Source organism: Mytilus edulis, chromosome 4 (genome assembly GCF_963676685.1).
Source record: "Mytilus edulis chromosome 4, xbMytEdul2.2, whole genome shotgun sequence".
Taxonomy (NCBI): domain Eukaryota; kingdom Metazoa; phylum Mollusca; class Bivalvia; order Mytilida; family Mytilidae; genus Mytilus; species Mytilus edulis.
Window position 1 is genome coordinate 99,427,832 of NC_092347.1, and position 26,214 is coordinate 99,454,045.

Sequence of the window (26,214 nt, forward strand, 5' to 3'; positions counted from 1 at the left end):
TATTGGTGCCAAGTGTTTGCACTTTTTTTTTCACTAGTCATGTGCTTGAAGCTCATCATTAACCCTGTCATCATAAAACAGCTATTTTATTTCTTATTGTGCATGCACACTACCTCAGACTTTTTCTTATGCTTTAAAATATTTCCTCATCAAATTCTATATTTCTCAATTAAAAGCTTCACTACATCACTATCACACTTCTGCTAGAATATTTAAAATTCATGTTTTGTTTTTTAAAAAAACTGAGGAAGAGAATATTATAACAGTCCAACACCCTAAAAGGGAGATAATCTTTTAATTTATGTCAAATTGTGTTAATTATAATCTACACAGGGAATATGTATGTGTTTTATATCTTCTGAGAGGGCATAGATGATATAGAGTATGGGCAGGAAAAAGGAGTCCAATTAACAGTTATTATATACTTGGATGTCCTTGATTCAACATTCAATACATATGTGCCCATATAAAAATTTAATATGATTTGTTTATATTTTGCAACAGTTCGTTTGAATTTAAAAAATAATACAAAATTATTATCTTTTTATATCTTTATGTATATTTTCAGGAGAAAAGAATTGAAAATATTAGAACCTGAGGGACTCTCAAAGGGAGGTAAGTATAGGGGAAAAAAGATAAAAGTTGGAAATTTTGATTAGATGTGGAACTTACAAGGAAAGACATAGTAAACTTAGGTTTGGAAAAAAAAGACTTTGTATTCTCTGTTTAACTTGAATTGATCTATAAGACATTCCTAATAGCTTTCTTGATAAAAAAATAAATCTTGTTGTTGTTTTCTATTTTAGGGACAGAAAGCCACTCTCATATTATAAATGTACAATAAGTTATTACAAATGCATATGTCAGAAATTATAACCTAAAAGTAAAAAAAGAAAAAAAACATTAGAAAAAATTATAAATAACTAGAGTTTTATGTTTTATTTGTAGATTCCATTTTATCCGCTGGGTTAGGAGATGAAGATGAGAAGAATACTGAACCAGATCCATTTATTCCTCAGGAACAAGTCTTCAGTAAATATGCTGCTATGGTCTACACGTCCAGTAACAATGGCAAATCATTTGATACATTTAAAGAGGCAGACTTTTGTCCTAGCTGTGGAGAGAAGGTATATTAAGACTTTTGTCCTAGCTGTGGAGAGAAGGTATATTAAGACTTTTGTCCTAGCTGTGGAGAGAAGGTATATTAAGACTTTTGTCCTAGCTGTGGAGAGAAGGTATATTAAGACTTTTGTCCTAGCTGTGGAGAGAAGGTATATTAAGACTTTTGTCCTAGCTGTGGAGAGAAGGTATATAAGGAAAAGACTTTTCAGTTTGTTTGTTGGTTAACAAACCCAGGTTCTGCAATCTTGGCTAAAACATAATAATCATTTATTGGTTGATATGGACAGCAATAATAATCTCTATTGAATTTATTATAATCAGTATTTTAATGTTTCCCTGCCAAAATTTGAACTGTTGCTGATATTTATCAATTATTGAGGATTTATTTGTTTCTGTGGTATTAGTTTTCATGGATGAAGGAATACTATTTTTGTGGATATTGGATTGTGTGGTTTTACAAAATAAAATTGAGAATATAAATGGGGAATGTGTCTAAAGCCTCGGTCACACCTTAACGGATAGCTCGAACGGATGCCTAACGGATAACTTTTTTTCAATCCGTTCATGTCCGTTAGACGTCCGTCCATATCCGTTGCATGTCCGTTTAGCGTATGTTTTATCTGTCGACGTCCGTTTTATCCGGTGGAAAATTTTGAGCATGTTCAAAACTTTGAACGGACATCCAACGGATGAAATGTCTGTTGAACGTCCGGTAGGCGTCTGTTTTGTACGGTACTCGTCCGTTTCATTTCTGTTTGGTATCCATTACATGTCCGTTATACATCCGTTGGAGGTCTGGCAGATAAATTCACCAACGGACTTCTAATGGATGTCAAACGGATAAAACGGATGTTGAACGAATATGAAACAGACTTCAACCGGACGTATAACAGATAAAATGGATGATGAACGGATCTGAAACAGACAAATGCCAATAAAAAATTTCGCGTCAGAAATGCCAATTAGATTTTTTAAGGTTCATGAATTCTTATTATTCATAATCGATTTTAGAGTAAGGGCACGTCTTCACAATCAAGCAGCTCTTATTCAGGCCAGAAACTGCCCTTTGACGACATTTTGAAGAACAAACCAAAACCAGTTACACAGAAACATTTTGAATATTTTTGCGATTTACATGTATTATAATTGTTGCCTTTAATTTTTCCGTATATCTTGTTCATCCGTTTTATCCGGTACGCTTCCGTTAGGTGTCTGTTTTATGCGGTACTCGTCTGTTGAATGTACGTTCGACATCCGTTCTGTCAGTTATGTTTCCGTTTCTCGTACAATGTATATCCGTTGTGTGTCCGTTATGCATTCATTACGCGTCCGTCTTATTCGTTCAGTACATCAATGGACTCCCAAGGGATAACAATTTTGTCAACGGACATCTTTTATTTTCATCCGTTAGGCGTCCGTTTGTGCTATCCTGTAAGGTGTGACGGGAGGCTTAAGAGACAACAACCCGACTAAAGAGTAAACAATAGCTGAAGGCCACCAATGGGTCTTCAATACAGCGAGAAACTCCCGCACCTGAAGGCGTACTTCAGCTGGCTCCTAAAACTAAAAGTCTGCATACAATCCTATCAAAAATTTGTGCTTTGTTGAACATTTGAATATGTAGAATAAACTGTACATAAGAAATGAAAAAAAATGGTATCTTATAAATATCGAATCCACAATATTAATTTATTAATACAAAATGTGTTTAAAATAGACATGAAAACTAGAGTTTGACAATTTAAGTTGAGTATTATTTGTATCTATTTTTAGACTGTTATTTGTCCACACAAATTACCTGGTAGTGAGAAGGTCTTCAAGTTACCTCATAGTTGTACCCATATAAAAATATCACGTCCCAAGGTCAGGGTCAACAAGGATATAATTGAGTAAGTAAAGCTATTGATTATCATATTGATGTGTACTTTTGAAGATGAAGAAAAGACTGTGACAAAAACTTATCAAGAATCAAACAAAAGCTTATACATGTTATAAGCATGAATCAAACCAAACTTCATACTATGGTGAGAATTTCTGAGATAATGAAAAGACTAAAAAACAGATGTAGAGTCTAATTTGTTAAAAAGGGAAGATGGATTGATTGATGGATTGACCCAGTGTGTAATGCCACTATCAATACTATTGCAGTATTTCATGGTGGTCAGTTTGTATAGGTAGAGGAAGCTGGAGTACCCAGACTAGGAAAACTGACAATCCAAGTTTATTAAATAAAAGACGAGAGAACCCACATGAGCCGGATTCAAACTCTCAACCTCAGTGTTGAACAGCTAGTGATTACAATAGTTGAACTACTTAGACGAAAAGGCCTACAAGGCCCCTAAAAATTAAAGACTATGAACATTTCAAAAACAAAATACAATGCATTTCAATTAACCAAAAGCAAGTAAATATATACACATCCACCTGTATTACTGTACATAAAATGATTTGAATCTGACATTTAGAGAGATAATGAAACCAGTTAGTCCAGAATACACCATAGATATGGCTCCTAGTTCTGCAGATACATCAGGGTACCAGAGGAGACCAGTCACAGATTCTGCTACCTCTAGAGGAAGTCCTAGTATCATGAGTAGTGAAGCACATATGGTGAGTCAGAATTTTCTAAAGATGTTGATAGCATCATGAGTAGTGAAGCACATATAGTGAGTCAGAATTTTCTAAAGATGTTGATAGTATCATGAGTAGTGAAGCACATATGGTGAGTCAGAATTTTCTAAAGATGTTGATAGTATCATGAGTAGTGAAGCACATATGGTGAGTCAGAATTTTCTAAAGATGTTGATAGTATCATGAGTAGTGAAGCACATATAGTGAGTCAGAACTATCTTAAGATGTTGATAGTATCATGAGTAGTAAAGCACATATGGTGAGTCAAAATTATTTGAAGCTGTTGATAGTATCATGAGAAGTGAAGCACATATGGTGAGTCAGAATTTTCAAAAGATGTTGATAGTATCATGAATAGTGAAGCACATATGGTGAGTCAGAATTATCTAAATATGTTGATAGTATCATGAGTAGTAAAGCACATATGGTGAGTCAAAACTATCTGAAGGTGTTGATAGTATCATGAGAAGTGAAGCACATATGGTGAGTCAGAATTATCTAAAGGTGTTGATAGTATCATGAGTAGTGAAGCACATATGGTGAGTCAGAATTATCTAAAGGTGTTGATAGTATCAGGAGTAGTTAAGCACTTATGGTGAGTCAGAATTATCTAAAGGTGTTGATAGTATCAGGAGTAGTGAGGCACATATGGTGAGTGAGACTTATTTATTATGTTGCTCAATAGTATCATGAGTAATGAAGCACATATGGTGAGTCAAAGTTATATATTATGTTGCTCAAGAGTATGATGAGTAGTGAAGCACATATGGTGAGTCAGAATTATCTAAAGAAGTTAATAGTATTATCAGTAGTGAAGCACATATGGTGAGTCAGAGTTATATATTATGTTGCTCAATAGTATCATGAGTAGTGAAGCACATATGGTGAGTCAGAATTATCATCAGATTTTGCTAATAGTATTTTGAGCAGAGAAGAACATATATAAAGTCAAAAGACTTTTTTAGGTGTTGCTGAACAGTCATTGATATTCATGTACCTTTCAGAAAACAATATAGTGATTTTATTAATACACTTTAATACACTGTAAAGTTTAAATACAAAAACAGCATATGACCTATGAAATAGAGAAAGAATATGTATTGATATTTAAGAGATTACACCTAAACATTGCATGTGTCATCTTTTACAATATTTCTTAGTTCTCTTTGAATAAATCCAGACCTATTTGAATATTTGTTAGAAATTGAATTAATGAAACTTCTATCTTTTGCTTTTTACATGGAAGATTAAAACCCTATAGTGTGTCTTTCTATGTTGTGATGTTAGACTTAAGCTTGTGTTTCAGGTTGGGTGAAGGTTGGAACCCATTAAAACGTTTAAATCCACTGCAATCGTTTGCACCTGTTTTAAGTCAGGAATCTGATGTCCAGTGGTTGATGTTTGTTGATGTGATTCATAGGTGTTTCTCGGTTCTCTTTTTAGCTCACCTGGCCCAAAGGGCCAAGTGAGCTTTTCCAATCACTTTGCATCCGTCGTCCCTCGTCCGTCGTTAGCTTTTACAAAAATCTTCTCCTCTGAAACTACTGGGCCAAATAAAATCAAACTTGGCCACAATCATCATTGGGGTATCTAGTTTAAAAATTGTGTCCAGTGACCCGGCCAACCAACCAAGATGGCCGCCATGGCTAAAAATAGAACATAGGGATAAAATGCAGTTTTTGGCTTATAACTCAAAAACCAAAGCATTTAGAGCAAATCTGACATGGGGTAAAATTGTTTATCAGGGAAAGATCTATCTGCCCTGAAATGGTTAGATGAATCGGACAACCTGTTGTTGGGTTGCTGCCCCTGAATTGGTAATTTTAAGAAAATTTTGCTGTTTTTGGTTATTATCTTGAATATTATTATAGATAGAGATAAACTGTTATCAGCAATAGTGTTCAGCAAAGTAAGATTTAAAAATAAGTCAACTTGACCGAAATGGTCAGTTGACCCCTTTAGGAGTTATTGCCCTTTATAGTCAATTTTTAACCATTTTTCGTAAATCTTGGTTATCATTTACAAAAATCTTCTCCTCTAAAATTACTGGGCCAAATTAATCCAAACTCGGCCACAATCATCTTTGGGGTATCTAGTTTAAAAAATTTGTCCGGTGACCCAGCCATCAAACCAAGATGGCCACCACGGCTAAAAATAGAACATAGGGGTAAAATGCAGTTTTTGTCTTATAACTCAAAAACCAAAGCATTTAGTGCAAATCTGACATGAGTAAAATTGTTTATCAGGTCAACATTTATCTGCCCTTAAATTTTCAATTGAATCGGACAACCAGTTGTTGGGTTGCTGCCCCTGAATCAGCAATTTTAAGGAAATTTTGCTGTTTTTGGTTATTATCTTGAATATTATTATAGATAGAGATAAACTGTAAACAGCAATAATGTTCAGCAAAGTAAGATTTAAAAATAAGTCAACTTGACCGAAATGGTCAGTTGACCCCTTTAGGAGTTATTGCCCTTTATAGTCAATTTTTAACCATTTTTCGTAAATCTTGGTTATCATTTACAAAAATCTTCTCCGCTAAAATTACTGGGCCAAATTAATCCAAACTCGGCCACAATCATCTTTGGGGTATCTAGTTTAAAAAATTTGTCCGGTGACCCAGCCATCAAACCAAGATGGCCACCACGGCTAAAAATAGAACATAGGGGTAAAATGCAGTTTTTGTCTTATAACTCAAAAACCAAAGCATTTAGTGCAAATCTGACATGAGTAAAATTGTTTATCAGGTCAAGATTTATCTGCCCTTAAATTTTCAATTGAATCGGACAACCAGTTGTTGGGTTGCTGCTCCTGAATCAGCAATTTTAAGGAAATTTTGCTGTTTTTGGTTATTATCTTGAATATTATTATAGATAGAGATAAACTGTAAACAGCAATAATGTTCAGCAAAGTAAGATTTAAAAATAAGTTAACTTGACCAAAATGGTCAGTTGACCCCTAAGGAGTTATTGTCCTTTATAGTCAATTTTTAACCATTTTTTGTAAATCTGGGTTATCATTTACAAAAATCTGCTACTCTGAAACTACTTGGCCAAATTAATCCAAACTTGGGCACAATCATCTTTGGGATATCAAGTTTCAAAAATGTGTCTGGTAACCCGGCCATCAAATCAAGATGGCCACTACGGCTAAAAATAGAACATAGGGGTAAAATGCAGTTTTTGTCTTATAACTCAAAAACCAAAGCATTTTAGAGCAAATCTGACATGGGGTAAAATTGTTTATCAGGTCAAGATCTATCTGCCCTGAAATTTTCAGATGAATCGGACAACCAGTTGTTGGGTTGCTGCCCCTGAATCAGCAGTTTTAAGGAAATATTGCTGTTTTTGGTTATTATCTTGAATATTATTATAGATAGAGATAAACTGTAAACAGCAATAATGTTCAGCAAAGTAAGATTTAAAAATAAGTCAACATGACTGAAATGGTCAGTTGACCCCCTTAGGAGTTATTGTCCTTTATAGTCAATTTTTAACAATTTTCATAAAATTTGTAAATTTTTATTAATATTTTCCACTGAAACTACTGGGCCAAGTTCATTATAGATAGAAATGATTGTAAGCAGCAAGACTGCTTAGTAAAGTAAGATGTACAAATACATCACCATCACTAAAACACAATTTTGTCATGAATCCATCTGCTTCCTTTGTTTAATATTCACATAGACCAAGGTGAGCGACACAGGCTCTTTAGAGCCTCTAGTTTATTACTTATTAGACTGTTGGTTTTCTGGTTTGAATGGTTTTACACTAGTCATTTTTTGGGGCCTTTATAGCTTACTTTTCTGTGTGTGCCAAGGGCCCAAGGCTCTGTGTTGAAGGCCATACTTTTACCTGTAATGGTTTAATTTTGCAAATTGTGACTTGGATGGAGAGTTTTCTCATTCACACTCATACCACATCTTCTTTTATCTGATTTCCATTTGAGCAGTTTGGGTGAAATTAACTTGTTTTTTATTAGCGCTTTATAGAATCAAGGTAGAACTGATTAGTTGTCGACTAGAAATTAGTTACACTTTTATGAGTTTTAGTGTAAAACATCAGAAACAATTTACTAATGACGAACATCTTTTAGTTTGATGCAATTCATTTCTTTGTTTTTGGATAAGTGAAAATAATGATCAATACAAACTGATAGTTGTCTCATAAGCAATCATACTACATCTTCTTATATCTATTAAAAGTAAAAATATATAAAAAATAAAGAGGTGCTTATGATTGCCAATGAGACAACTATCCACCATAGTTCAAATGAAGTGGATGTAAGCAATTATAGGCAACTGTATGGGCTTTAACAATGAGAACAACCCATATTGTATGGTTGCCTGAAATGAAAAGTTTGAAACAATTCAATTGAGAGAACTAACAGCCTTATTTATAACAAAACATGTTTTTTGCTTCCATTTTAGGAGCATAATTCAAAAAAACCAAACAATCATTTTATTAATATTCTTTTCTTTGTAGCCTCACTCCTTACACAGACTGTTTGATGACTACAAGGACAGGACAAATGTAGAAAGAAATATTCCTCGGCCATTGCCTTTGGTAAACATAACTTTATCTTCATATTTTTGGAAGAACAATAATAGAGATCTTAAAAACAATATTTTTAGACATAAATTCTTTTTTATGAGTAGAATTATTCTGTTGTATGTATATACCTTTAATATTGCTAAAAGTTGAACATCACAGGCGGTCCTGTAAAATTATGACATAGCTAGAAAAAATGTCTAATCCTAAACACCAAAGTAAAAGTAATGGAAAGCTTTGATACATATAATCATCTTTGATAGAAAATAAGTTACAGAGTTCATGCTATGTATTGAAACTTTGCTCTGTCACTATATAAACTATAGATATCCTAAACTAAATACATGATATAATACTGAAGTTGGTCAGAACTGTATTGGATGTTTTAGAAATGGAGACAATAGAACAACAGAAAATTTGACTGTGTGCTTGAATTTGAACATTGCCCATGATTGAATAGACTTAAAGGGTTTCTCCTAATAAGACACTGACCTCATAAAGCAATACAATTTTAAAAGACGTCTAAATTTATAGCCAACAATGTACAGCAAGGTGTAAATTATTTTGAATGTGGAATATATTCAACATCGACTACACAATGTGACAACAGCACCATATTATCAATGGACAGATACATGTGATGACAGAGGCAACCACTAACTAGATTCATATCCTCCCCCTTTATTTAACATCATCAATCAGTGGAGGATCAACAAACCAGTCCACAAACAAAATTTAATAAAAAATAATATTAAGATACTGAGTTTGAAGAGGTTTCTAATAGGTTTGATACTGATGTATATATTTTGTTTTTAGGATAGGACTTTGTCACAGATAGAACAGTTCTGGTCTTATCTAATGTGGACTGATGAAAATATTGATGAAAAGACAATCAGGAATTCTGTATTGGTAAATATAGATGTTAAATAATTTCCAATTACAACAGGTTTTAATGATCACATACATTATTGAAAAGACCTAAATGAAACAATACATTGTAAAATTAAAAATGGAAACAGGGATTGTGTCAAAAAGACCACAACCCAACCAAACAGCAGAAAACAGCCCAAGGTGAGCAAAGGGTCTTCTAAACAATGAGAAAATCCCACCTCAGAGGCCAGCTTCAGCTGTCCCCTAAATATAAATATATTCTCAGATATTGAAGTTACAAAATGATGTTATACATGTACTTGTCAAGAAAATTACATAACTTGTGCTGGAATCCAATATAAAGATGTCATTGTTAAAATTATCTTTAAAATTGGAGTTATCTTCCTTTGTCCATAAATGCTTTATACCGCGCAATGTTAAATTTTACTTTAAACTGATGAATTTAAGCAATCTTTACCCTTCAGTCCTTACAGGCACTATGATTATTTATAACAGTCAGTATTTAAACAAAAATCCAGATTAGATTATGTAAAGAAAGGTTTTATTTTACTGTTATAAACATTTTACTTTTTCATTTACAGGATTATTTATACATGTTTATGAAAGAACGTTACATCATTGAAGATATCATGTTTTTGTGTACACATGATTTCCTTTCATCAGTAGCTGAGCACTCGGGAAATGATAAGGTATTAATTCCTGTAAATTTTGCTAGATACGCCTAAAAATTTAACCAAATATGGCCAAAATTATAATTAGGTAATCTAGTTTAAAAATTGTGTCTGGTGACCCGGCCAACCAACCAAGATAGCCGCCATGGCTAAAAATAGAACATAGGGGTAAAATGCAGTTTTGGGCTTATAACTTAAAAACCAAAGCATTTAGAGCAAATCTGACAGTGGGAGAAATTGTTTATCAAGTTCAGATCTATCTGCTCTAAAATTTTCAGATGAATTGGACAACTGGTTGTTAGGTTGCTGCCCCTGAATTGGTAATTTTAAGGAAATTTTGCTGTTTTTGGTTATTATCTTGAATACTATTATAGATAGAGATAACCTGTAACAGCAATAATGTTCAGAAAAGTAAGATTTACAAATAAGTCAACATGACTGAAATGGTCAATTGACCCCCTAAGGAGTTATGTCCTTCATAAAATTTGTAAATTTTTACTAACATTTTCCACTAAAACTACTTGGCCAGGTTCATTATAGATAGAGATAATTGTAAGCAGCAAGAATGTTCAGTAAAGTAAGATGTACAAACACATCACCATCACCAAAATACAATTTTGTCATGAATCTATCTGTGTCCTTTGTTTAATATTCACATATACCAAGGTGAGCGACACAGGCTCTTTAGAGCCTCTAGTTTCGTTTCTGTTCTCTAGCTTTAGTTTGCCTCAACCAAATGTTATTAAACTTATACACAATACTTATTACCACAAAACTCCGATCAATTTTTTAATCTGATCCAAAATAAAATTGTTCTATTCATTTATAAATGAATATGATTTAGGTAAATATAAGTGGATATCAGCCCAACAACAAAAATCCTAGAAGACATCTAGTAGTAAAAATTTGACCTTCAGTGGTTGACAAGCTCATTGTTAGAAATTTAGACTAACTTGTAGACGGGTTAATCCCCTATGAGGAAATTTAGACTACAAACTTGTGTTAGGCAACATTTTAGCTGGTAATTTAAAACAAGCCTTGTTTGTATATTTTAGACTACAAGTGTTAGGGAACATTTTAGCTGGTAATTTAAAACAAGCCTTGTTTGTATATTTCAGACAGTACAAGTGTTAGGCAACATTTTAGCTGGTAATTTAAAATGAGCCTGGTTTGTTTATTTCAGACTGTACAAGTGTTAGGCTACATTTAAGCTGTTAATTTAAAACTAGCCTTGTTTGTATATTTCAGACTGTACAAGTGTTTGGTAATATTTTAGCTGGTAATTTAGATGGAGCCTGTTTCAGATACACAATGTTACTGTGTGATTTTATTGATCAAGTTGAATGGAAAGAAGTTGAAGACTTCAGAGTATTCGCTGGTATAGCTTACAGAAGTATGGATGTAAGTTCCATTGTTAAACTTTGGGATAAAGACAGGGAAAAAATCTTATAAATTTGGAATGATAAATCATCTTGGAGAATCACTTTTAATTATTCGACTCCAGAGAGTTCAGTTTAACTAGAGGTCTCAAGTACCATTCTTTGATATGCATGTCTGGCATGAATAACAGCATGATTATTGTAACATTTCAACGTTTGGCATAAAGTCATCATTGGTTTATAATTGTGGACACGTTTATGAGATATATACTATGCAAAAGGCAGTTTATTGCTAATTGGTTATTAAGTTCTTGTATAACTTACTTACGGTAAGTGAAAATATCAACCTTCCATCAACCTTCCTATCCTATTCTTTGAAAGACTGTAATGACAAACACCAATACTTTTCTGTTTGGTCCACTTGTACTGAATGTATATGAACTTTATGTATATTTATAGGATGAAGATTTAGAGACATTACAAATGACCTATACATCGTTCAGTGAGAACAAGATTTCTGGACAGCTTGTTTGTCAGTTTATTATGCATTTGATCCTCAAATGTAGAGAACCAAGAATGTTTGATGTAAGTTACTTTAAATCAGAATTGCTGTAATAAAGTGTAACCTGTGTTATCGGACACACTGGGTGACCAGATAAAAAAATGTTTGATGAAGAAGGGTGTGGGAATACTCAGTTTTTTTCTGCAAGAAAAGGCATATTATGGGATCATGTAAATGTGTCATTAAAGCAGGATGTTGGAATACTGGGGTGTCAGATAAGGCAGTTTACTCTGTATATGTAAAATTTCATAACAAAGATTATGTTGAATATCTTTTTTGTTGACATATATGGCCTCTATGTTTCCTGTCAAAAAAATCTATGGAATTTACTAATTTCCAATGAATTTTCATGGATGATCTGAATGAGTGCTATTTGTGAGGTCATGAATAGATTAGAAGTATATAAATTTTCAACAAAAAGACCTATTACCTATCTAGTCAATTTTATTAGGTATGATTCATTGTGACATTGTTCAATAAATCCTAGTTTGAAATTTTACCTAGAAGTTGGGCCTTATTACTTCTTCGATTGAAATCTTGAAGATTTTGTCAAATTTAGAAATAACCTACTTATGGCCTATTTTGGTGATAAATTTTAATGCTTTTTAGGAAATCTGTGCAAAAAAAGTTCTTTTTCACTTTCTTGCTGTCTTATCAACTTGAAACAATAGACTTAATATTCAGGGCCAAATATGACCAATTCCAAATTTACTACTTTATAAAAATCCCATGATAAATACTGAATTCAGGTTTGTAAAAATCCGCTGTTTTATTCTCTAAACTTGAACCTATCAGATATGAGTCTATTTATAGAGTACAAAAGTTGATTTCATGAGGTTTTTTATTATGTTCCTCCATGTTTGTTATTAAAACTGTAGAAGCATCCTTATCATATTCAAAACTTAATTTTAATGTAATGCATATGAATGTGCAATTCTAATTTAAAATCCATTATAAAGTGATTAATTTTAAAATTAAATGCTTCATTACACATTTTATCGTTAATTTTCGCAGCATTGCATCACATTAACTGGAAACTGCTTGTAACATAATTTGTTATTCATTTCCTTTTGGTAATTCATACTACTGCATGTGTTTTGTTTAAGCTTAAGATCCTTCAAACATTATTATGATGGATATGTTCAACAGCATTTTACAAAAGAATGGAGGTGTTTTACTTTCTAAGTTGTATTCTAGTAACATCAATTAAGCACTGATTTTTTTACACTCTCTCCTTATTTATTTTCTTTACATGTGCTATTCAAACTTCCAGTTTAAACATACACAAGTTTCAATCGTGAAGTGTTAGAACATTTACTTAAACTTTTATCACATGAATTCTTATGGAGAGAAGAGGGTGGAGACAATAAACAAGTGCAAACTATACAAGGCAGATTAGGGTAAATGTTGATACCTATCCACCTAAAATTATTCAATTTCTCTTTCAGTTTGAGAACAAGTTATTGCCATTTAAGACTCATGATGCAGGACAACAGGTTCTAACAGAAAAGGAATTTATGGACGCCATTGATCAGTTTGTTCCTCTGTCTAATGAGAAGTTAAGGAAAAAGCTTTACTGGGAATCAGAAACTGCTGTCAGATTTGATGGCCTACGTGATGTGGTACCAATATCCAGACTGGCTCGTATCCTTTATTGCTATTTCTATTATGAAATTATCATAATATCTCAACTATAAATTGATACTCCTTTCAAAAATTCATGATGATACTCCTATACTAATGACTTGTTAGCGATTATCAAAGCTTTTAAGTCTTGGATATGGTCATGAAAAATGTCTACCGACTATAAACAAGAAAAAAAGTTAAAGTTCTTGATTTATAACATGAAATTGTCATCCAAATAAAAGCTAACTAAAGCTGACCGACTTTTGCCTGGGTTATATGGTAGAATCATTGTATTGAACATTTTTTTTCAATTATAGATATTTGCAAAATAATAATATGGGATTAAAACCAACAATAAAAGATATTTTTTGTAAGTTAAATGAAATTTTATTTTGTGTGTTAGGTTTATATAAATTGTGAGAAGAAGACTTGGTTAAATACTTTCTCAAAACAATACAAAAAGGTTATTGTATTTTATTATCTTGTAATAAAACTAATTGTTTTCTATATAAGCATATTATCTGAGTTATCTCCCCTCAAAATCCAAAATTAATTACATTTTTGAATATATTTTAAGTTCTTTATTTTGAAATAAAAAAAATTACCATAATATTAGATTTTAAAAAATGAATAAAAAGTTTGTAAATATCAATACAGTTCTTAACCAACTATTTTAGGTCTGAATCTTACAAAGGGTTTACTTTTATTAATCGAAAAAAATGTTGATAAAAGACAAAGGCTTCATTTTTCTTAACATGTGCTACAGAAATCACTGCCTACCTTGATTTAGCTGAGTCAGCAAACATGATTAAATCAACAATTGGAAGGAAAGTAGAGGAAGAGAGACAAAGACCAAAGTCTGCTGGTTCAGGTATAATAAACTTTTATTAGTTTGTTGTCTGCTGGTTCAGGTAAACCAAACTGCCAGTGATTTGTTGTCTGCTGGTTCAGGTATAATAAACTGCCAGTGATTTGTTGTCTGCTGGTTCAGGTATAATAAACTGCCAGTGATTTGTTGTCTGTTGGTTCAGGTATAATAAACTGCCAGTGATTTGTTGTCTGCTGGTTCAGGTATAATAAACTGCCAGTGATTTGTTGTCTGCTGGTTCAGGTATAATAAACTGCCAGTGATTTGTTGTCTGCTGGTTCAGGTATAATAAACTGCCAGTGATTTGTTGTCTGCTGGTTCGGGTAAAATAAACTGCCAGTGATTTGTTGTCTGCTGGTTCAGGTAAACCAAACTTTCATTAGTTTGTTGTCTGCTGGTTCAGGTATACTAAACTTTCATTAGTTTGTTGTCTGCTGGTTCAGGTATACTAAACTTTCATTAGTTTGTTGTCTGCTGGTTCAGGTATACTAAACTTTCATTAGTTTGTTGTCTGCTGGTTCAGGTATACTAAACTTTCATTAGTTTGTTGTCTGCTGGTTCAGGTAAACCAAACTTTCATTAGTTTGTTGTCTGCTGGTTCAGGTATACTAAACTTTCATTAGTTTGTTGTCTGCTGGTTCAGGTATACTAAACTTTCATTAGTTTGTTGTCTGCTGGTTCAGGTATACTAAACTGTCATTAGTTTGTTGTCTGCTGGTTCAGGTATACTAAACTTTCATTAGTTTGTTGTCTGCTGGTTCAGGTATACTAAACTTTCATTAGTTTGTTGTCTGCTGGTTCAGGTATACTAAACTTTCATTAGTTTGTTGTCTGCTGGTTCAGGTATACTAAACTTTCATTAGTTTGTTGTCTGCTGGTTCAGGTATACTAAACTGTCATTAGTTTGTTGTCTGCTGGTTCAGGTATACTAAACTTTTATTAGTTTGTTGTCTGCTGGTTCAGGTATACTAAACTTTCATTAGTTTGTTGTCTGCTGGTTCAGGTATACTAAACTTTCATTAGTTTGTTGTCTGCTGGTTCAGGTAAACCAAACTGTCATTAGTTTGTTGTCTGCTGGTTCAGGTATACTAAACTGTCATTAGTTTGTTGTCTGCTGGTTCAGGTATACTAAACTGTCATTAGTTTGTTGTCTGCTGGTTCAGGTATACTAAACTGTCATTAGTTTGTTGTCTGCTGGTTCAGGTAAACCAAACTTTCATTAGTTTGTTGTCTGCTGGTTCAGGTATAATAAACTGCCAGTGATTTGTTTTCTGCTGGTTCAGGTATAATAAACTGCCAGTGATTTGTTGTCTGCTGGTTCAGGTATAATAAACTGCCAGTGATTTGTTGTCTGCTGGTTCAGGTATAATAAACTGCCAGTGATTTGTTGTCTGCTGGTTCAGGTATACTAAACTTTCATTAGTTTGTTGTCTGCTAGTTCAGGTATACTAAACTTTCATTAGTTTGTTGTCTGCTGGTTCAGGTATACTAAACTTTCATTAGTTTGTTGTCTGCTGGTTCAGTTAAACCAAACTTTCATTAGTTTGTTGTCTGCTAGTTCAGGTATACTAAACTTTTATTAGTTTGTTGTCTGCTAGTTCAGGTATACTAAACTGTCATTAGTTTGTTGTCTGCTGGTTCAGGTATACTAAACTTTTATTAGTTTGTTGTCTGCTGGTTCAGGTAAACCAAACTTTTATTAGTTTGTTGTCTGCTGGTTCAGGTATACTAAACTTTCATTAGTTTGTTGTCTGCTGGTTCAGGTATACTAAACTTTCATTAGTTTGTTGTCTGCTGGTTCAGGTATACTAAACTTTCATTAGTTTGTTGTCTGCTGGTTCAGGTATACTAAACGTTCATTAGTTTGTTGTCTGCTGGTTCAGGTAAACCAAACTTTCATTAGTTTGTTGTCTGCTGGTTCAGGTATACTAAACTGCCAGTGATTTGTTGTCTGCTGGTTCAGGTATACTAAACTTTCATTAGTTTGTTGTCTGCTGGTTCAGGTAAACCAAACTTTCATTAGTTTGTTGTCTGCTGGTTCAGGTATACTAAACTGCCAGTGATTTGTTGTCTGCTGGTTCAGGTATACTAAACTTTCATTAGTTTGTTGTCTGCTGGTTCAGGTATACTAAACTTTCAATAGTTTGTTGTCTGCTGGTTCAGGTATACTAAACTTTCATTAGTTTGTTGTCTGCTGGTTCAGGTAAACCAAACTTTCATTAGTTTGTTGTCTGCTGGTTCAGGTATACTAAACTTTTATTAGTTTGTTGTCTGCTGGTTCAGGTATACTAAACTTTCATTAGTTTGTTGTCTGCTGGTTCAGGTATACTAAACTTTCATTAGTTTGTTGTCTGCTGGTTCAGGTATACTAAACTTTCATTAGTTTGTTGTCTGCTGGTTCAGGTATACTAAACTGTCATTAGTTTGTTGTCTGCTGGTTCAGGTAAACCAAACTGTCATTAGTTTGTTGTCTGCTGGTTCAGGTATACTAAACTGTCATTAGTTTGTTGTCTGCTGGTTCAGGTATACTAAACTGTCATTAGTTTGTTGTCTGCTGGTTCAGGTATACTAAACTGTCATTAGTTTGTTGTCTGCTGGTTCAGGTATACTAAACTGTCATTAGTTTGTTGTCTGCTGGTTCAGGTATACTAAACTGTCATTAGTTTGTTGTCTGCTGGTTCAGGTAAACCAAACTGTCATTAGTTTGTTGTCTGCTGGTTCAGGTATACTAAACTGTCATTAGTTTGTTGTCTGCTGGTTCAGGTATACTAAACTGTCATTAGTTTGTTGTCTGCTGGTTCAGGTATACTAAACTGTCATTAGTTTGTTGTCTGCTGGTTCAGGTATACTAAACTGTCATTAGTTTGTTGTCTGCTGGTTCAGGTATACTAAACTGTCATTAGTTTGTTGTCTGCTGGTTCAGGTATACTAAACTTTCATTAGTTTGTTGTCTGCTGGTTCAGGTATACTAAACTTTCATTGATTTGTTGAAACTCAAGTTTTTGATATTTTCTACAGCTTTACAATTTGCCAAATGTGAATTTGTAGCTAGCTCAGATGACACAAAAGACATATGTAAAATTTGAATTCTTTAAATAATGTTGTTGATGTTGATCTCTTATTTAATTATTCATAAATAAGTTATAATATTACAAACATAACCACAAAATCTTTTTTTTCAAATTGTGGAATGCTGAGTTTCAAATGAGTTGTTCAAATGTTAGAAGAAAACAAATCAAACAGATACAAATTTTAGTAGAATGAGGAAAATATTAAGAAAAGTTTATTTGCTCCAGAAGTTGAAATAAATGAATTTTTATAAATGAATTTTTATAAATGAATGTTTTTTGCATTAAGAGAATTTTTAATGCAATTTTCAAAGCCTATAGGTAATCAAAATATAGAATACTTACTTTTAAATTTTTGAGTGAAAACTATGTCACAGATTTTTCATATAAAACGTATTGGAAGTAAAGAAAACAGTATGAAATAACAAAAATATAAAATCAAAAGATAACTGGATCCAGTCGTAAATTAAAAATTTGGATTACTTTAGTAATAACTTTACATTTCATATGTAAGCAGTCAACATGAATTATTTTCACCAATGATTATTAGCTGTAGAAATAGTTTATATGTCAAGAAGTTATGCTATCTGACTATATATCATTCTTACACCTTATCAATAAATACATGTAGTTGTAATCTGTTTGGATCTACGGTCGAGCAGTGAGGCAGATTCCTAGATTAAAGCAAATGGAAGTAGCAAACGTTTTGCTGCATTCAGTCTGGCTCTACTTTCAAGTGAAACATCCTTATCTGTAATTTATATTTGAAATGTTTCTATGTAATATATATTCAATAGTTGCATATTATTTAGATGAAGGAGGATTTTATTTGATTTACATTTCATGACATAACTAATTTTTTATTTACTAATACTGATTTAATATATTTTAGAGAAGGGTGTCCATGAATCTCATGTAGTGCCACCAGGAGAGCCATTAATTAGTATGACATCTGTGAAAAACCTGGCTGTCAATGTTTCAAGGTAAAACATTAATTTGATATTTCTCATTTAAATCATTCTTCCTATCAGTTGCATCAGATCGATATCACCTTGTACAAATAAATAAAATACATGTAGTACCGGGGGGGGGGGGGGGGGGGGGGGGGGGGGGGGGGGGGGGGGGGAGTAACTTCGATATTTTTTTGGTAGGGGTGTGCCATTTTTGCCTCAAAAAACGTACCCATTTTAATATAACATTCACTGAAATTCAGTACCTATAGTTATATAAATATTTTAGAAAGAGTGACCTATATTTATATATTTCCGGGGTTCATTTGGGAACTTATATGAAAGGTGAACTTTCAAATGAATTGATTTAATTTAATATAATTTAATTGACCATTAATAAATTAATGTAAGATTCGCAATAGCATATTTATATATGATATACACCCCCCCCCCCCCACCCCCCACCCCCCCATGTGTAGTACACTATATTTGATGTAGAAATTTGCATGCAATTGCATGAACCATTTCTACATTTTGATATATTGTAACAATCTTAAAATTCAGACCAGCATTGACCTGAAATATCAGAACTGACTTTCCCTATCAAATAGTGTAATGCATGTACTTATCACCACTTACTTAAGGCTGATTTCAATCTGATGCAGCTTATTTATAATACTTCTTCACATGTATATTTTGCCACCAAAGTTGTGACGTACATTTTACCTTTCACTGTATATAATGTTCACAATATTTAATATTCTGATTTGTGATACCTTGTCATTTCACCTGTAAATAATATATCACTAATAAATTATTCTGAGCCTTATAAACTTAAAATGAGTAAGCTTTCCTAAGATTAGCTGTTTATTTCAGGAGACTAGCTGACATGTAATTATCATTCAACCACATGACTGAGAATTATATAAAAGTACATCAAATTTGGAGATATAGATTTCACTTTTAAATTTCAATTTAAAGTAATAGACAAATATCTGGTGTTATAAATAATATTTATATAACTTATGAAATAGTTGAGATCAAATCAGATTCATGTTATTATGTTATATTTAGGATAAAAGATATGAACTGAGTTTTTTTGTTATCTCTGGAATAAAGGCTCAATTACTTTTTTAGGATGAAGTTCTACAGGAAACAGAGGCATACATAAAGTTGTATGTTATCATGTTATCATGTTTTTGGCTATATGTAATAATTTCATGTTGATGTTTTAGAAATACAAAGCTTCTTAATAATTTTTTTTTCTACATGTAATAATTTGCTGTTGATGTTTTAGAATTACAAAGCTACTTAATAATGTTGTATGTTTACTTGTTATTGGCTATATGTAATATTTTGCTGCTGATGTTTTAGAATTACATATAGCTACTATTTTAGGATTTATTAATTTCATTGGTAACTGAATTTTCATGGTTTGTGAGAAATTATTTTCAGGAATAGAAAAATTGGTAGTCTTCTGAAATAGGTCAAATACATTTAAAGTATGTCAAACAATAAGATTAAGAGAAAACCTTGTTTAGCTGCTGAATTCTCACTTTTTTTAATTCCAAAAAAGGACAATTTTGATTTGAAAAAGCAAGTTGCAAATTGAAATTTTCACTACAAAATCAACAAAATTCATCTTCTTACAAAAAAAATTCAAACATTTGTATGCTATATCATTTTTGAGAAATATTTCCAAATATTTTGACAAACATATAAGAATGCATAATGATTTTTACTTTATATTCTTTTTTTTTGCTTTTGAAATTTTAGGCAGAAATGCCTTTCAGAGATTTTAAGACACATAGTAGAGTTGTAAGTTTCTAGTTTTCTGGAAGCCATGAAAATAATGAAATTTTGAAAAATCAGTCTCCAATGAAATATCAAAATAATCTACACTAAGGCTACAGTCAATGTAGATACACAGTCTCCTCCTTCTCTATATACATATAGAAAAGGAGGGAAAATTGGATTTTGAATAGTGAGTTACACTTTTTTTGTTGACTGCAATTGCTAGAAATTAGAAAAAATGAAAATGTGAATGAAAATCAAATGGATGAAAAACACCTCAAGGATTGACGGAAATCTAGAATTAATGTGACTTCTTTGTTATTTTTCTCTCATTATCTTAAGCTATAATGATTATTCCTGCCACAAAGGGATGAATATCAGTTAAACAGTATAGAGGGGGAGGACAGGGGTAAGGGAGACAGGGAGAAAGTGGGTAGGAGAAAGGATAAAGGGGGTGGGAGAAAGGAGAAAATGGGTAGGAGAAAGGAGAGGAAGGCTGGGAGAAAGGAGAAAAAGTTGGAGAAAGGAGAAAAAATAAAATATCTCTCCTTTTAAAAAAAATTCTAATACTTCAAGAAAAAATATCTCAAAAGGAGATGTTTTATTCTAATGGGAGAAAGGAGAACGGGGGTAGGAGAAAGGAGAAGAGGGGTGGGAGAAGGGAGAAGGGTACCCCCCTGTCCTCCCCCTCAGTATAGTTAAACAAGATACACAACTTTTGAATAAGTTAGAAATATTTAATCACAAAAAAAAAAGTTATTGGCTTAAATAAATGTGATTTTAAAATAAAATTAACACTTGAAAGTTTGATGTAATGAAAGAAGAATTTATATGTATTTCTCTTATTTTTATAGTACTACTTTTAAGTTTGTTTGTTTGTTTTAATGGTTATTTGTTAAACTATTAATTCTTCTTTGTCTGGATTTTAATGAGTTGAAGTTACCTAATAATATAGGTTTGTATAATGTAGGATATAAATGAACATTTTCAATCAATTGCTAAAATATTCCTCTGTTATAAGTCATTCTAAAGATTTGTTTTGTGAGTAGTAAACGATCTAAACTGCACTCTGGTTAACCAATATTCTTGATAGAAGTTAATTTTACTTCTTTGATAGAAAAACTTAAATAAATGTAAGGAAAACCCTTTAAAGAAAGCTGGTTACTTAAGGTCAAAGCCATGGCTGATGGACGTTTCGTTTCCCCAGGGTATCACCAGCACAGTAGTCAGCACTACTGTTTTAACATGAAATATGTTCATTTTATGTGAATATGATGTTTAAAAAATACAAAATTGTTAGGAACACTACAACTTTTCTTCTCCCAAGTATAGTAGATTGCTTAAGTTGTAATTTATCAAAACTTAGCAGAATGTTTGGATTTGAATGCTCAATAGCTTCATATTTGATTTTGACTTTCAACTGTTTTGTTTTGAGCATCACTGCTAAGTCTTATGTCTATGATTTACACATATGTTTTATGCTTTTTCTTCTCTAAAATTACTGTATTTTACTAAGGGATTTCATTATAGAAAAGAATACAATCCCCCTTTTTTCACACACTTAGAAAATGGCTATGATAGATCAATTCTGGTCAAATGTTCAATAAACAATAAATTTTTGATGAACTTTCAGAATAATGGCTGATTGCCTATAAAAGGTGCAACAAACATTAAAAAAAAATATGAAAATAAGAAAATAAGAAAAACAAGATAAAACATTGCATGAAAGGTCAGTTAATTAATACTGAACTTTTGGTATTTGATAGTTTTATGATGTACATACTTGTCTCATTGACAAACATATCTTCTTATTTTCATACTGTGATGGATTTATCTCAACATTCTGGTAAATCTTTTTGATTTCTGTGTCCTTTGTTGTAACATCTCATCAAGTATATTAAACAACTATTTTACTTATATCTAAAAATTGGTATTTACTTCTAGATTTAAGCAAATTGATATATTTATGAAATACTTTCAGCTTTATGGAAGTTGACTCATACAGCCATAAAGAAATTTAAGATTATGTCTAAATAAAAAATCCTCTGTCAATGGCAATCCAACTTTTATTTATTGAAATATTCGTAAAGCTTTTTAAAAGTAAGAATATTGATAATGTTCTATACCCAAGCAGATATTGTTGACATAATTACTAAAACCAATTCTTTAAGCTGATATGAGACCAATTTTTTTAATTTACAAATTTAAAGATGAATGTTATGAATCTTTATATTGGATTATACATCTGTTTATGAAATTATAATCAAAGATTAACGTTTTGTGTTGTCAGTTCATGTTAGTGGCTGTTTGTGTGTTGTTGTTTTTTTTAAATTAATATGCTAATTTAAAAATGCAGGTTTAAGTTATAGATGCTTGCTATTATTTTATTAGATAAGTCAAACATGTAAAACATAATACACAAATTTGGATTTCAGGAGACAATAGGCTGAAACAAATTGATAGATATATAAAGATGTGGTATGAGTGCCAATGAGAAACTCTCCCTCCATGAGTTTGTAATCACCCAGTCATGTCAAAATACTGCTTTCCTTTAATTAGTTTCAATGTGAGATCAGATGTGGTATTATATGAAAGACAAATAAGAGAGAAAATTTCAGGGTTATGTTATTCAAAATCAAAACCTATAACTACTATAAAGCATAGAAATCCTTTTCTCACTAAGTATGCCTGATAGTAAAAAATCTTGTCAAAACCCAAGACTAAGAATATGATTAATATACATTTTAACTTAAACCCAGAGACAAAAGGGTAAAGTTTGTCTATGAGTATGAGTTTCAAGTTGTAGATATAGTTATGAAAATAGTTTTTCAAGGCAACTCTTTTTTAGCTCACCTGGCCCAAAGGGCCAAGTGAGCTTTTCTCATCACTTGGCGTCCGGCGTCCGTCGTCCATCGTCCGTCGTCCGTCGTCCGTCGTCGTCGTCGTCCGTCGTTAACTTTTACAAAAATCTTCTCCTCTGAAACTACTGGGCCAATTTTTACCAAACTTGGCCACAATCATTATTAGGGTATCTAGTTTAAAAATTGTGTCCGGTGACCCGGCCAACCAACCAAGATGGCCGCCATGGCTAAAAATAGAACATAGGGGTAAAATGCAGTTTTTGGCTTATAACTCAAAAACCAAAGCATTTAGAGCAAATCTGACATGGGGTAAAATTGTTAATCAGGTCAAGATCTATCTGCCCTGAAATTTTGAAATGAATCGGACAACCCGTTGATAGGTTGCTGCCCCTGAATTGGTAATTTTAAGGAAATTTTGCTGTTTTTGGTTATTATCTTGAATATTATCATAGATAGAGATAAACTGTACACAGCAAAAATGTTCAGTAAAGTAAGATCTACAAATAAGTCAACATGACCAAAATGGTCTGTTGACCCCTTTAGGAGTTATTGCCCTTTATAGTCAATTTTTAACCATTTTACGTAAATCTTAGTCATCTTTTACAAAAATCTTCTCCTCTGAAACTACTTGGCCAAATTAAACCAAACTTGACCACAATCATCATTGGGGTATCTAGTTAAAAAATTGTGTCCGGTGACCTGGTCAACAAACCAAGATGGCCGCCACGGCTAAAAATAGAACATAGGGGTAAAATGCAGTTTTTGGCTTATCACTCAAAAACCAAAGCATTCAGAGCAAATCTGACATCGGGTAAAATTGTTTATCAGGTCAAGATCTATCTGCCCTGAAATTTTGAGATGAATTGGACAACCCGTTGATAGGTTGCTGCCCCTGAATTGGTAATTTTAAGGACATTTTGCTGTTTTTGGTTATTATCTTGAATATTATTATAGATAGAGATAAACTGTAAACAGCAAAAATGTTCAGCAAAGTAAGATCTACAAACAAGTCAACAAGACCAAAATGGTCTGTTGATTTCTTTAGGAGTTATTGCCCTTTATAGTCAATTTTTAACCATTTTTCGTAAATCTTAGTTATCTTTTACAAAAATCTTCTCCTCTGAAACTACTGGGCCAAATTAAACCAAACTTAGCCTCAATCATCATTGGAGTATCTAGTTTAAAAATTGTGTCCCGTGACCTGGCTAACCAACCAAGATGGCGGCCATTGCTAAAAATAGAACATAGGGGTGAAATGTAGATTTTGGCTTAAAACTCTGAAACCGCAGCCTTTAGAGCAAATCTGACATGGGGTAAAATTGTTTATCAGGTCAACATCTATCTGCCCTGAAATTTTGAGATGAATTGGACAACCCGTTGATAGGTTGCTGCCCCTGAATTGGTAATTTTAAGGACATTTTGCTGTTTTTGGTTATTATCTTGAATATTATTATAGATAGAGATAAACTGTAAACAGCAAAAATGTTCAGCAAAGTAAGATCTACAAACAAGTCAACAAGACCAAAATGGTCTGTTGATTTCTTTAGGAGTTATTGCCCTTTATAGTCAATTTTTAACCATTTTTCGTAAATCTTAGTTATCTTTTACAAAAATCTTCTCCTCTGAAACTACTGGGCCAAATTAAACCAAACTTAGCCTCAATCATCATTGGAGTATCTAGTTTAAAAATTGTGTCCCGTGACCTGGCTAACCAACCAAGATGGCCGCCATTGCTAAAAATAGAACATAGGGGTGAAATGTAGATTTTGGCTTAAAACTCTGAAACCGCAGCCTTTAGAGCAAATCTGACATGGGGTAAAATTGTTTATCAGGTCAACATCTATCTGCCCTGAAATTTTCAGATGAATCTGACAACCTGTTGTTGGGTTGCTGCCCCTGAATTGGTAATTTTAAGGAAATTTTGCTGTTTTTGGTTATTATCTTGAATATTATTATAGATAGAGATAAACTGTAAACATCAATAATGTTAAGCAAAGTAAGATATACAAATAAGTCAACATGACGGAAATGGTCAATTGACCCCTAAGGAGTTATTGTCCTTTATAGTCAATTTTTAACAATTTTCATAAAATTTGTAAATTTTAACTAACATTTTCCACTGAAACTACTGGGCCAAGTTCATTATAGATAGAGATAATTGTAAGTAGCAAGAATGTTCAGTAAAGTCAGATGTACAAACACATCACCATCACCAAAACACAATTTTGTCATGAATCCATCTGCTTCCTTTGTTTAATATTCACATAGACCAAGGTGAGCGACACAGGCTCTTTAGAGCCTCTAGTTACTTAACTGTATCTCATAATTCATGCCAATGTCAAAATATTTGTTAAATGTACAAATTGTGCTCACATGGAAATAATTATAATTTGTTTTTTCCAGGAGGAATATGATAAGGAAGGAGAGATATGAAAACCAAGATGAGGGCGACTGGTATTAATTAACAGTTCATTCAAGAATTAATGATTGTAACCTGAAGGTTATAGAACTGTGTGATATATGAATTATTGTTGACATGATTGCAGATATGAGTTTTATCAATAAAATTGCTTATTGTCTTTTTAGCTCATCTGGCCTAAAAGGCCAAGTGAGCTTTTCTCATCACTTGGCGTCCGTCGTTGTCCGTCGTCCTTAACTTTTACAAAAATCTTCTGCTCTGAAACTACTGTGCCAAATTTAACAATACTTAGCCACAATCATCATTGGGGTATCTAGTTTAAAAAATGTGTGGCGTGACCCGGCCAACCAACCGAGGTGACCGCCATGGCTAAAAATAGAACATAGTGGTAAAATGTAGATTGTGGCTTATAACTCTGAAACCGAAGCATTTAGAGCAAATCTGACAGGGGTTAAATTGTTTTCAAGTTAAGATCTATCTGACCTAAAATTTTCGGACGAATCGGACATCCGGTTGTTGGGTTGCTGCCCCTGAAATGGTAATTTTTAAGGAAATTTTGCCTTGTTATCTTGAATATTATTGTAGATAGAGATAAAAATTATGTTCAGCAAAGTAAGATCTACAAATAAATCAACATGACAAAAATGGTCAGTTGACCCCTTAAGGAGTTACAGCTCTTCACAGTCAATTTTTAACAATTTTTTGTAAATTTTTGTAATCTTTTCCAAAATCTTCTCCTCTGAAACAACTGGGCCAAATTTAACAATACTTGGCCACAATCATCATTGGGGTATATAGTTTAAAAAATGTGTGGCATGACCC

General features: G+C 32.6%; 1 protein-coding gene across 3 annotated transcripts in view; it reads left to right on the top strand.

Moving 5' to 3' along the window:
- Positions 1 to 25,540, top strand: part of LOC139521254 (uncharacterized) — a 55,775-nt gene extending 30,235 nt beyond the window's left edge. For 2 of the 3 annotated variants that reach the window (XM_071314723.1, XM_071314725.1), the window contains 13 exons: positions 569 to 615; positions 949 to 1,127; positions 2,896 to 3,011; positions 3,588 to 3,732; positions 8,238 to 8,318; positions 9,120 to 9,212; positions 9,776 to 9,883; positions 11,114 to 11,266; positions 11,704 to 11,829; positions 13,255 to 13,450; positions 14,199 to 14,303; positions 18,261 to 18,351; positions 25,377 to 25,540. In XM_071314723.1, the coding sequence (XP_071170824.1) occupies positions 569 to 615; positions 949 to 1,127; positions 2,896 to 3,011; positions 3,588 to 3,732; positions 8,238 to 8,318; positions 9,120 to 9,212; positions 9,776 to 9,883; positions 11,114 to 11,266; positions 11,704 to 11,829; positions 13,255 to 13,450; positions 14,199 to 14,303; positions 18,261 to 18,351; positions 25,377 to 25,434 (1,498 nt within the window). In that variant the 3' untranslated portion in view covers positions 25,435 to 25,540. Of the gene's footprint in view, positions 1 to 568; positions 616 to 948; positions 1,128 to 2,895; positions 3,012 to 3,587; positions 3,733 to 8,237; positions 8,319 to 9,119; positions 9,213 to 9,775; positions 9,884 to 11,113; positions 11,267 to 11,703; positions 11,830 to 13,254; positions 13,451 to 14,198; positions 14,304 to 18,260; positions 18,352 to 19,455; positions 19,494 to 25,376 lie in introns of all 3 variants that reach the window. The other variant, XM_071314724.1, reaches the window with a different exon arrangement.
- Positions 25,541 to 26,214: the final 674 nt, after the last annotated feature.